At 33.4% G+C, this 12520-nt stretch overlaps 1 protein-coding gene across 2 annotated transcripts; it reads left to right on the forward strand.

Moving 5' to 3' along the window:
* The first annotated feature begins 9550 nt into the window (after positions 1–9550).
* Positions 9551–11646, forward strand: LOC127898576 (ubiquitin C-terminal hydrolase 13-like). Of its 2 annotated transcripts, none has more exons than XM_052442135.1 (6): positions 9551–9739; positions 9911–10031; positions 10114–10286; positions 10627–10918; positions 11021–11198; positions 11295–11435. In XM_052442135.1, exons 1-6 carry the CDS (start codon positions 9721–9723, stop codon positions 11295–11297), a joined length of 786 nt encoding a protein of 261 aa, XP_052298095.1. In that variant the 5' UTR covers positions 9551–9720; the 3' UTR covers positions 11298–11435. The 2 variants fall into 2 exon arrangements, with proteins under 2 accessions (XP_052298095.1, XP_052298094.1); XM_052442134.1 differs by having other exon boundaries at positions 9554–9739; positions 11021–11187; positions 11295–11646.
* The last annotated feature ends 874 nt before the right edge of the window (positions 11647–12520 follow it).

Consider the following 12520-nt stretch of genomic DNA (forward strand, 5'->3'; position numbering starts at 1 on the left):
AAGGATTAAAGAAAGAGTCTTAATCTCAATGCATCATGTGATGCTCCAGTAATTTTAAAGGCATCACTTACCTCCAAGAACAACTTAAAGTGGAGATGAGGATCTTCTGAGGGTAATCCATTAAATTCCCCTATTGTTTGCAACATCTGAAACATCACTAGTTTTAGTTCAAAATTGGCAGTTTCCACTTCAGGTCTGATTATGCCAGGATGGATAACTTGAGGGGCCAATATAGCATAATCTGTAATGGCTCTATCTTTGTCATCTGCCATGTAGATGATATTGTTATTCTCGGGTGGTCTCTGATTAATTCGCTCGTTCTGATCTTCTTAAACATTGACAGGTTGTATTGCTCTGTAAGGGTCTAAGTTTCCTAAATTTTACAAGTCATCCATTGCTACAACAGCTTTTGAATTTCTTTGCTCTCTTCCCAATCTCCTTGCAGTTCTTTCAATCTCTGGAGCAAATTGAAATTCAACAAGTTTGTATTTGCGCGTGCAAAATTGATTTGTTAACAAGGTAATAAATCAAAGATTAGCACCGTCAAAATTGATTTCACAACTTAAAAATAAACTATCAATCCCCGAAAACGGCACCAAAAACTTCTTGTTAACTATACTTCAATTGCTGTGGTATCAATGTGCAAGTATACACAACAAGTAATAAAATGATAAGTACTTAATATCTTCTCCAGTAGGATTGATGCTATCAGACGTACTACAGTAAATTCAACAATGCAATCTATGTTCTATGTTAATTCAATACAATGAAGACTATCAAACAACTTAGCAAAATAAAATCTCAATAAATAAAAAATTACAATGAAAAGAGTTTGCATGTTAAACACAAAGCTTGAATCAATAAGAATGGAATAGTTGAGTGATTAAACTCTCTTAATGGTGTTGACTGCTTTATTCATGTTAAATTCAGTTGCTGCAGCATCTATTACAGCACTGGGCAGAATCCAGTTTTATCCTCGGGCGTTAGCATGTTGGATGTGTTATATCTTAATGCAACCTAACAATGACCAGTTGCTATGTCAACATAAGATATAACATTATACATTTAGATTCTCTTTACCCTACAAGGTGAATCTCTATATCTAGTTCATAACTAATCTTATATTAAGCATGGCGTTTTTAGGACTCAAATTAAACTCAATCCAATACCAAGTATTGCTCTGATATGTTCCACTAAGATAAGTCCTTTTGTGGCTCTTTCCTAGCTTGTACTATTAAATGAGTGATCAGCCAAAATAATGACTTTGAAGAAATACTATCAAAGCAAAATGCTACAGCAAACATGCAACAACATCAATATTTAGTTAATTAACCATCAAGCTAGTTTAACATTCAACCACAAATAAATTTAGTTCATAATTTATGAAATGTATTCAAACAACCAAGTTCTAGCCATCGAATACATCTTCAATGATAAATGAATAACAAATAAACAAGAAAAGAAAGAGAAAGAACATATTCCAATCGATTCTGCAAGTTCTTCTACTAGTGTAGCCTTGAATTCTGATTGGGAAGTCTGTATCTATGTTATCTCTTTTCTGTTTTTGATTTTGATTAACGGTCTCCCCCTTTCATGTACGCCTCCTTTTATAATCGCAAATTAGGGTAACTAAAAACTTTTAGGGCGTGTATCTTCAAATTAGGAAACTGTATATTGCAATATTCTAAATATCTTGCCCGAATGTTTTTGTCAATGCTCAAGAATTGCTACAACAATGGCTACAGTATCTTTACTGTTCCAGACTTACTCCAATTCCTCTATAGCCATGCTCGTTTGTCCTTTATAAATCCATTGCAACAACATCCTTTCTCATAAAATTCAGGTTTCAATTATCTATAATTAAGCACATGTTTTAGGCATACAATTCTTCAAAATCACACAAACTTCATCAAACTTAAACTAAAATGAATGTAATGCAAACTAACATTAAAGTGCACTAAAACACATCAATTACTCTCTAAGCAGGTAGTTGTTGTGCACAAGCCCTTTGGATGAAACAAACACTTAGAGAATATGGCATTAATCTTGAACAAAATCCTATCAAGTGTGATAATACTAGTGCTATAAATCTTTCAAAGAATCCCATTCAACACTCTAAAACCAAGTATATAGAGATTAGACATCATTTCTTAAGAGATCATGTTCAAAAAGGATATATTGCATTAGAATTTATCTCTACGGAAAAATAACTTGTCGATATTTTTACAAAACCTCTTTGCGAAGAACAATTTTCAAAAATTCGGCATGAACTTGGGACGATGAAATTTTCACATTAATATCTCTAATCATGTTTATTAAGTCTATTAAAATTGATTGATTGGCGATTTTTTATGTTTATGAAGTGTTTAAGCATGATATATGAGTGATGTGTTTGATTTATTAATTTTTTGAATGCTTCTATGTTTCATGATTGTATAAAATATATGCATGATGGATGAATTATATGTTCGAATTAATCATGTCGTGAATGTTTATAATTATGATTCATGCATTAAAATGGCTTTTGAAATGTTTTGGGTTCACAAAATGGTCTCGAAATTGCTCAAACTAAGCCAGAAAGCAAACTTTGTGCAGAAGGGCAGAGATTAGGCGGCTAGCTGCTTGGGCATTGTCCCAAACCCGAGAGCAAGCAGCTAGCCGCTTGATCATAGGTTTTGCTTATTTCTTCTTCCTCTTCATTTTTCTTCACATGTTCTTCTTTCTCTCCAAAATGTGAACAATTCTCCTCCATTTCTCTCTTAAATTTCTTCATCTTTCACTCATTCAAATCATCATTCATCCATTAATCCTTCATTTTTTACTCTCACAACATCATCATCTCTCCACAAAAATCCCAAAATCAAAAACCTATCAAAACTAGTTTCTCTCTCTTCAAATTTAAGCTTTCTGTAACTCATTTTTTATGCAATCAACATCATTTACAGCCTTTAATCATTTATAGGATCGATTTTATTGGTTCAAACACATCCATTTCACTTAAAATTTGGATCGATTTTATTAGTTCAAACAAATCCATTTCACTTAAAATTTGGATCGATTTTATTAGTTCAAACACATCCATTTCACTTAAAATTTTAGAAATCCGAAATTGGGTATTTAAGCTTGTTCTTGTTTTCAACAGTGGTGGGTGGGGAAAAATCCAATGGCAAACATGTGGCCAAGAAGATTATGGTGATAATCTAGAGTTCATATTGACCTATTTTCCACAACCACCTCTTCGGAAACGATTTCACGATAACTTTATGTCGAGGTCGATTATAACTCCTTATTTTGTCAATCTTCGTAATTTGGAGAATTTAGAAATTTGTGACAAATCTTTTAGTGATTTTCTTATTGCTATGGGCTGGAAAAATTTTTTAGTTGTTAAGGAATGTTATTATGAAAATTTAGTTAAAGTGTTTTATTCAAATATGGTTATTTCTTCAGAATTTTTAAATAGAATTTTTACAAGTATTAGGAGAATTCGTATTGAATTTGATGTTGCGATTTTAAATCATATTCTTAGAACTCGTAATGAAGGGTTGGAACTTTATTCGGGTAGAAGCAAAATAGATTATCCGTGGTTTACACTTAAGGATGCTATTTGGAAAATTTGTAAACGTTCCGATTTGTCATCTACGTTTTGTAAATCACCCTTAAAGTCTCAAGCCTTACCCCTTCAATGTTGGTTATATTATACTTCATCATATGCTTGGCACTCCATGTATAGACAAAAGATCCCTTTATTGCGGTAGTATTATTACCCGTATTCTCCAATATTTTCGGGTACCTATAACTGAACCAACCTTTTTGAATCCAAGGGAATTAGGAGACAAAGCTATAGCTAATTTGGGGTTTGTATGGAAGGAAGATCAATGGTGTAAAATTCAGAGATAATAAAAACAAGGGTATTGAACTCACTCTACTTCAGCCAACCTTGAGGATCCGATGCAGCAGCTGTTGATTGAAGTGCATTGTCTTTCTGAACAACAGAGCCAACTTCAGTCCCAGTTTGAGGCATTTTAAATTCAGTCCATTTCGGAGCAACATCACCTCTTTGAGCAGCAGCAACACTTATTTGATCAACAACATCACCTTTTTGCTCAATAGCAGCAACTTATTGATGGCCAGTAGCAACTTTTCGCTGCTCATGGGTTTCCACCACCATCCTCTTCATCACATCCACCATCTCCATAGTGCTCTGTTTTCATTTTAATCATTTGTCATTATGCACTACATCTTCACATGCATTATTACTTTGATTGTGAATTGAGGATGCTTGTTATTTAGTATTGGGATATTTAATGTTTGGTTGATGTTTTCTGAATTTTTGGAATATTATGACTCTTTGAATTATTTGTATGCTTAATTTTAATATATTTCTTGATTAATCCTTGAGATGTTAATTTTTGGTATGAGCATTGATTTTTAGTAATTTTGATGATGAAGGGGGAGAAGTCATTTATTTTGAATTCGGAGACAGGTAATATGTATTTGATCTTAAAGTCTTTGTGTATGGTTTTGAAGCTTTAAGAGGGAGTTTATAAATTGTTATAGACCATATATTCAGGGGGAGTTTTATTTTAAATTTGTTTTATATGTTGAATCATGTATGCAATGTATTAAGGGGGAGTATAAATGTCAAAATACATGTGATGTTTGTCATCATCAAAAAAGGGGAGACTGTTAGCCTAAAAGGGCTACACGTACTGTCATTTTGATGATAACAAACATGTGTCTTAAGTGATTTTGATAAATATTGTATTTCACATTTCACTAGTTCTTGAAGAATAATATTTTCAAGGAAGTGAATCACGTGAAATCAAGCTCAAGACACTCAACGGACAACGGCGCGATCAAGAATAAAGTTTAGAGCTCAACAAAATCATTATTACAATAATTCTTGTAAAGCCGCTACGATTTAATATATGAATTGTTTAGCATTTGAAAAGCTCAAGATTTTGTTTAATAAAGAACTAAATTCACAAATGGCTAGCCGCTTGGTTGCTGGAATTTGCCTATAACGGCTAGTTTTTGGGCTCTTTCTATAAAAACTCAATTCAAACTTTAATTTTAAGACTCTTGCAAGCACTTGAGTGAAGAGATTGGGAGATAATCTCTTGGTTGTAAAGGTTTATTGACACCTTTGAAGTCAATTGTAAAGAACTTGAAGCTTGGGAGGCTTGGATAGTGAAATCCTCGAGCTTGGTTGGCTTGGAGGCGTGGATGTAGGCAGGGATTGCCGAATCACGTAAAAATTATTGTGTTTGCTCTCTCTTCCCTTACTTTTTTATTATTGTGCTTTATTGAATTTATTGTTTTTTTATTTGATTAAGGCAATAGGTTAAATTGGTGTGTGAATTGTTCTGCAGAAGATTTAAAATCCCAATTCATCCCCCTCTTGGGTTGCATAACTTGCATTTCATTATCTACCTTGATAAGCACGTCCTCCACAATACCACGAGGGATTTTCATGGATCGATCTGCAAGATGCAACACAACTAGAACCGGGTATAATTCTCCCAGCCCAAGTTTCACAAACATTGAGTAAGGAAAAAGAATCACACTAGCTCCTAAGTCCAAAAAAACATTCTCAAATATGTGGTTCCTAATATTACATGAGATATGGGGGAGCCTATTTCTCTTAATTTTAGAAGAATTTTATGTCGAAGTATGCTACTAATGTTTTTTGTTAAAATTTTTTTTTTTGAATATGAATGCTTCTCTTTTTAGTGCAAAAGTCTTTAAGAAACTTGGCATAAGAGGGCACTTGTTTTACAGCGTCAAGCAAAGGAATATTAATGCGTACCTGCTTAAAGATTTCCATAATCTCACCTGTGGAATTTTCTTTCTTTACTTTAACCAATCTTTGAGGGAATGGGACTTTAGATACTTATTCTCATGGGCTACGTTCTTTTTTCTCCTTTGGTGATGATTTTTCAGAGTCTAAGGTATAACTTTAGTAGTGGTCTTTTTCACCAGTATCTCCACTGTCAACTTCTTTGCCTTTTCACGAGGTCATGATGACTCTGACCTCTTTATGCTGCTGGGGTAAATTGCCACTAACTTCATGTACTCCTTTAGGATTGAGCACTAGCTAGCTTAGGAATTTGTCTTTCTTAAAAGTCATTGCTAAGGTTTGAATAGGAAAGACAAGCTGACCCACCATCATTTTGAGGTTCGAGATTGATTGGGCGTGTGAATTGGTGCTAACCCTCATCTCATTTTGCAGCTCCTCAATAGTGCGATTTTGTTGTTCTATTGCGGAATGGGTCAAGTTTTTACAATGTGGAAGCGCCTCTTCCTATGGTTTAGTTTGTGAATAGTTCTAATTTTATTGTATTGTCTAAATGGTAGGTAAGAGATTTAGGGAGCTTAATGAACTGGTTGTACTGGCGTTGGTGGAGCTGGAGCTATTGTTTCATTCTATTGGAATCTGTGAGACCATAAAAAGTTGGAATGGTCTTTTCATCCAAGATTGTAAGTATTGGATTAAGGGTTGTAGTTCGATTGCTTTATCATTGCATTAATGGTATTGACTTGATATAGGTACGAATCATGGTTAAATTGATTGTAGGTATGTGGCTCTGTTGATTTGGCAGCTGTTAGTATTGCTATTTGGTGAGAAAGTCCATCAATTATTGCTTTAACTTTCTTGATGTCCAATTTTGATTCAGCAGTGTGGACTTCATCTACTCCCTTGGATTTACATTCCTGAATGATCAACTTCGTTGTAGGGAATTATCTGCTTATCACTAGAAGAAATCTCAAATTTCTGATACGCTTTTAATCGTTAACTCACATTCACTTATTGCCATTAGCCATTCTTGCACATCTAGCAATAGTACCTCCAATAAATATTGACATTTGTGCCATTTCTCATACTGATAATGTGGACACTTCAAGAGTAGCCCATTGAATCGCTTCTATACTTCGAAAAATTACTCATTTTCTCTCTATGTAAACTCTGAAATTTCCCAGCAAATAACATTATATTTTTACACTGGGAAGTATTTATTTAAAAACTTAGTTACTATCTGTTCCCACGATGTGATACTATTAGCAAGCAATGTGTTGAACGAAGAACGAGTTCTATCCTTTAGATAAAATGGAAATAATCTAAGCTTAACATCTTCGTCTGAAAATTTTTTATATTTAATTTCCCAACATGTTGTTTTTTTCTTTTAATAAACCTCGACTAAGCAGGGAATTCATTTAAACAGTTTAATATGGATGAGGTTATTCCTTTTTAGATTTGTTTTTGGGAGTTCGATTCCAGATATGATCAATGTACGAATTTACGTTTCCAATAGTCTATAAAATTGTTGTCGACTTTTCTATACACATTCGTAATTGATTTTGCAATTGTTGTTGATTTGAAATACTAGAATGATATTTGAGAAATTTGTTTTATAAACTATAGTGATTTAACAGCCCTTAAGGCTCAAGATGATAAACCACTGCCCAGGAGACTCTAGCCAAGATCAAAACAAGTTGCAGAACAAACCAAGTTTAGATATCAAGACACCAACACAGATTCCAATTAGCCCTAGGTCTAAGATGAATATCACAGAGTATAACCTAACCAAGAAGCACTTTCACAAACACACAAGAAACAGAATCTTTACGTGGTTCAATTGTTCATGAAATGCACAATCTACATCCACAAGAGGAGCCACAAAAAAAGATTTATTGATGAATCAAGAAGACAAATACAGAGATTCTAAACAAGAGATTACAAGCAACAAGAAGAACCTCTCTCACTCTTCAATCTCTCTCTAAAGCTCTCACTGAACCACTCGTCTTTCTCCTTCAACAACCAGTTTTATACTCCTGATGCTGAAACCCAGATTGCACATAATCTGGACACGTGTGTAACAGCATTTAACAAACTAGATTTAACTCATAATTGCTATGATTTCTCACCATATATACTTGTCATAATGTTATAATGACTTTTATATCAGCCATATTTGTGAATTCTTATCAATGTTCTAGGTTGAATCCACCTCCTTTCCCTGGACTAACGATGATATATAGAAGTGGTAGTTGGGATGCGAATTCTTGCGAGGACTTTGTTTGATTCTGTATTTGGAAATGCCATTAAGAAATTACAATTGATCTTTTGTTTTGGGCTCATTAATTTTAGTTGGATCGATAAAATTCTTTATTCCTTGATAATACATCTATCGAATCTAAAGCAGGCTATTTTACTTAGTGCTTTTACCTGATATATTAATTGACTTTACTATCTTTGACGCTCAATTAATTGACTTAAATAGACAAGTTATTATTTAGAGTCTTTAACATACTTTGTAAGCCAGACTTGACCCGATAGTCTTTCTTAAATGGTTTTTGTTAGTTGAGTCTTTGTTTTTTATTGAAATTAATGAACTACAAAACATCAAAGGCTTAAAAAATGCCGAGCTTAACTTCTGTTTGCATTTTTTTTCACTAAAGTCATTTGTCAATTTTATTTAACTATTGGCAACACAGTAAACATTAGGATGAAATCATAGTAATTCTATGATTTTTAGTTTAGCCATTCAAAAGACCCATGTTAATCTTTTTTTACATGCTATCATTACTAAATTATTACATACAAGAAGATCCGTAGTTTCATTACTAATTTATCCTGGCCTTGATCGAACCTTGACTTTCTCAAACAATCACACTAACTAAACCTTGATCGAACCCTGCACCAACATATTGCTAACCAACTTTAATGTTAAACAAAATTATTTATCTCCCCAGACTAGATAATGTTTTCTCTTTTTGTCCTTTATAAGTTTTCCTCATTTCCCCGAGGTTTGCTTTAAAATAAAAAATTGGGGGAGATCCTTTGAAATAAACAAAAAAAAAATTCAGGCGTGAAATTAAAAAAGATTTTAAACAAAAATCTTAGCACTAACTTTAGTCGGGTGCGGAGCCATAATTAATGAAATTTTAAGGGACAAATTTCATAAAGCTAAACTTTTAGGTGTTAAAATTGAAAAAATATATTTATTATTGAGTTAAAATATGATGCCAAGAGGGGGCTAGGCCCTAGTAGTGTTCAAAAAACTTTATTTAACTGGTCAACTGACCTTAAATCCATAGGGAGGTAGAGGGTTAAAAAAACTAATTAAGACTTTGTCCACCTTTCTACATTTTTAAAAAATTGGGTCTTATGCGATGCGTCCTTTCAAACACGAAAAATAGCACTTGGAGAGAAAAATCGTTATGCAAAAAACAAGTTACTTAAAGGCCATATTTATTTGTATGTTTGTAAGGATCCCCATCTTAGATTAAAGTTATTTATTTGGACTTAAATCCGTGACTTATTGCTTCTACTAAAGAGTTAAACTAATTTTTTGTAAATATTTTATTTATATAGATATTTAAAAAAAAATAAGAATGGGTAAAGTCTATATCAAATGTTTTAGCCTCCACCACCTCAAACTAACTTGACTGTGCTTTGGATATGTTAGGTATATAATTTAAAACAATTTTGCATACAAGTATTTTCATTTAAAAAAAAAAAATTAAAACAGCGAGCACTCAGCCCGCTAAGGTTGACTTAAAAATAATACAACGAGTCAACTTATGAACTCTGTTTTTAAATCCTCAAAATCTTCCTAATTAACTTCATTATGCCAATTCCCTTCTAACTTTTAAAATTACAAAAACATATAAATCTTTTGTTTGGTCTTTTTGGAATCAAGAATCAAGAATTCGGCAATGGTATCCATCGGAAAAGGTACCTTTATATTCTTCTCCTTCTTATAGTTTTAACTCGTAGTTTATCTTGGTAATATTTTCTACAATCAAATTTAATGTTTCTGTTTCGAAAATCTCCTGTCAAATTAATTAACAATCATCCTTATGAATTTCCACCACATAATGGATATCATTGATTTCCAATATACAGTTAAAAGAGAGTTTCCACCACCAGCTCATTTCATAATGGAAATAGAGTCATACTCCCAACTCTTCGTGAAATTTGATGATAGATATCAATCTGGTATCTTTGAAACCGGTGACTACAAATGGTGCGTTATTCCAATTTTAATTTCAATTTAATAAATAAAGTTAATTTGTCACATATGCTAATTTTTCTGTTGATATTCCCAGGAGATTGGTTTTTTACCCTAATGGAGACAAGAAAAGCAACGCCAGTGGACATATTTCACTGTACTTGGCAATCGATGACGCCAATAATCATCGTGATAATAATTGGAGCGTTTATGTCAATTTCAAATTTTTTGTGCAGGACCAGAACGAGAATAAGTACTTGCCCATTGAAGGTAAGAAGTTCTGTTTTTTATAGAAGTCTTAAGAGTTGATGGTTATTTCAAACTTATATTTTTAGTGTAGAAACTAATATCCTCTTCACATTCATGTCGTTATTTTCATCATGTTGAAAAGTGATGTAGACCCAGCCATTCATGAGTTCAGCTCTAATATAATACGAAATCTTACAGGCCTCACTCAAGTTGAAGGTTGCTCAAGTCTTATATACTTAATCCAAGTTCACCCTTAGAGGATGTAGGATAAAATCCCTATTAGTTTTAATATAATTTAATTAAAGCATTATTTCCATCCAGATCCAGCTCTTGCTTGATGAACATTTTCATTATTGTGTAGAGGCTAAAGGGGTTGTGAGGGAATTCAATCGCAGGAAGAAAGAATGGGGTTGCGACCGATTGCTAAGCCTTGAAGCTTTCATGGAGCCTTCGAATGGATATCATGTGAACGATTGCTGTGCATTTGGAGTTGAGGTTTTTGTTATTAAGTCTACTGGCTGCGGAGAAACTCTTTCTATGGTTAGTGTTGAACCTGCTGAAAGTACTCACCCATGGGAGATCCGTAACTTCAGAAACTTAGCATACGCGGGAAGTCAATATTCTGAAAGCTTTACTGTTAAAGAAAGAAAATGGTACATTCTACTCTAGCATATATCACTAAAATCATGCAAAGCTAGCCTGTAAGTTGATTGATAAAAGTATTTCAGATTCTTAATATCTTCTGACGATTCCAGGAGGATAAAGATTTGCCCTATGGGAGACGGTTCTGAGATGGGCAGGTCCCTTGCTCTTTACCTCATTCTCGATAAAGAGGAAAGCCCTCAACCAAATAGGAAAGTGTATGCTAAATTCAAGCTGCGAGTATTGGATCATCGCAGGATAAATCACTCGGAAAAACAATGTGATCAATGCGTTATGAACTTTTCATTTAGAATTCCCATTTTTTTAAACTTTTTTTAAAGAATTTGTTAGGTGTATAACTTGAGAAAATCTAATTTTTTCTTGCAGTGAGCCATTGGTTTACAACTAAAAATTCAAAAGACTCAGAATGGGGCTCCAATGAGTTTGTGCCACTAATGGATCTTTATGATCCAGGATGCGGATACCTTAATAATGATGGTACTCTAATCGTTCACGTAGAGTTTGCTGTTGTTTCTGAGGTTAATTAAGGTTCTTTTCTCATAGAGTTTGGTGTTGTTTCTGAGATCAATTAAGGTTCTTTTTGTCATTTGATGTGCTTGTTGTATGGTTACTGCTTACCTGTATCAATCAATTTCCAGTAATAATTTTTCAAATTCTTGCTGATTCAAAATAAAGAGCTCATATATATCGGAATGATGTTGATTGTGCAGTCTGACAATTTTTTTTTTTTTGGTATTGCTGTTCGAATTATGGATATATTTTCTATTAGAAGGAATGAAGTACCGTTTTGTGCAAATTCCGTATTGATTTTTCATTTGTTCGTTTTGAGTTAAGTTGAAGGATTAAAACTTTTCCATCTTTTTCGTTATTATTGTTAATATTATTTGTTTGTTCTGCTCTTAGATTTCAAAACTTAAAAGCTAGTTCTGATACAATGTGCCTAACTCATAAGTTGATTTAAGAGTTAAATATTGTCCGAGCCTTGTATGTTTTACCTGATGTGCGCGGAATGCGGAATCAAACGCACCAAATATTCACAAAAAAATAAAGGACACAAGAATTACATGCTTCAACAATTATGCCTACGTCCACAGGAGCAAGAGAAAAATTATTATATTACTAACAATTATTGGAGTACAATTATTCATATTCCCATTGTACGACAAGGTTGATCATTCCCTCTCACAACTGCACCTGATTCCAAATTATGAAAATCCGTAAATCATTCCTCAATGGGACAAAAATGATAGGTTGTTCAAGTATCAAGTATCCACTCTCTCAAACTAGTCATATATGTTGTAGGCGTAATACTTAGTGAATAATCAGAGTCATTTGTACATGCCATATTTACTGCTGCTAGTTTCTTCCCATCTCTCTTTTGAGCCTTTGGACAATCTTTTCCCCAATGGCCTTTTTCATGACAAAAGGCACACTCATCTCGAGCTATATTTCTGCTTCTCGAACCACGCTTCTTCTTTGTCCCCATCATCCTTTCTCTGGCAAACAAAGCTTCAGACGATGCTCTTTTAGAATGTTTATCATTATTCCGAATTTTCAAATTGGTCAATGTTGTGCCGACATCTTTGAAGATG

This window comes from Citrus sinensis, chromosome 5 (genome assembly GCF_022201045.2).
Source record: "Citrus sinensis cultivar Valencia sweet orange chromosome 5, DVS_A1.0, whole genome shotgun sequence".
Classification (NCBI taxonomy): domain Eukaryota; kingdom Viridiplantae; phylum Streptophyta; class Magnoliopsida; order Sapindales; family Rutaceae; genus Citrus; species Citrus sinensis.

What these genes read in the sequence shown, in the direction of transcription:
- LOC127898576 (XM_052442134.1), top strand. An exon ending in TAAGTACTTGCCCATTGAAG is followed by an intron (nt 10,287 to 10,626) that starts GTAAGAAGTTCT and finishes ATTATTGTGTAG; the next exon opens with AGGCTAAAGGGGTTGTGAGG. An exon ending in AAATCACTCGGAAAAACAAT is followed by an intron (nt 11,188 to 11,294) that starts GTGATCAATGCG and finishes TTTTTCTTGCAG; the next exon opens with TGAGCCATTGGTTTACAACT.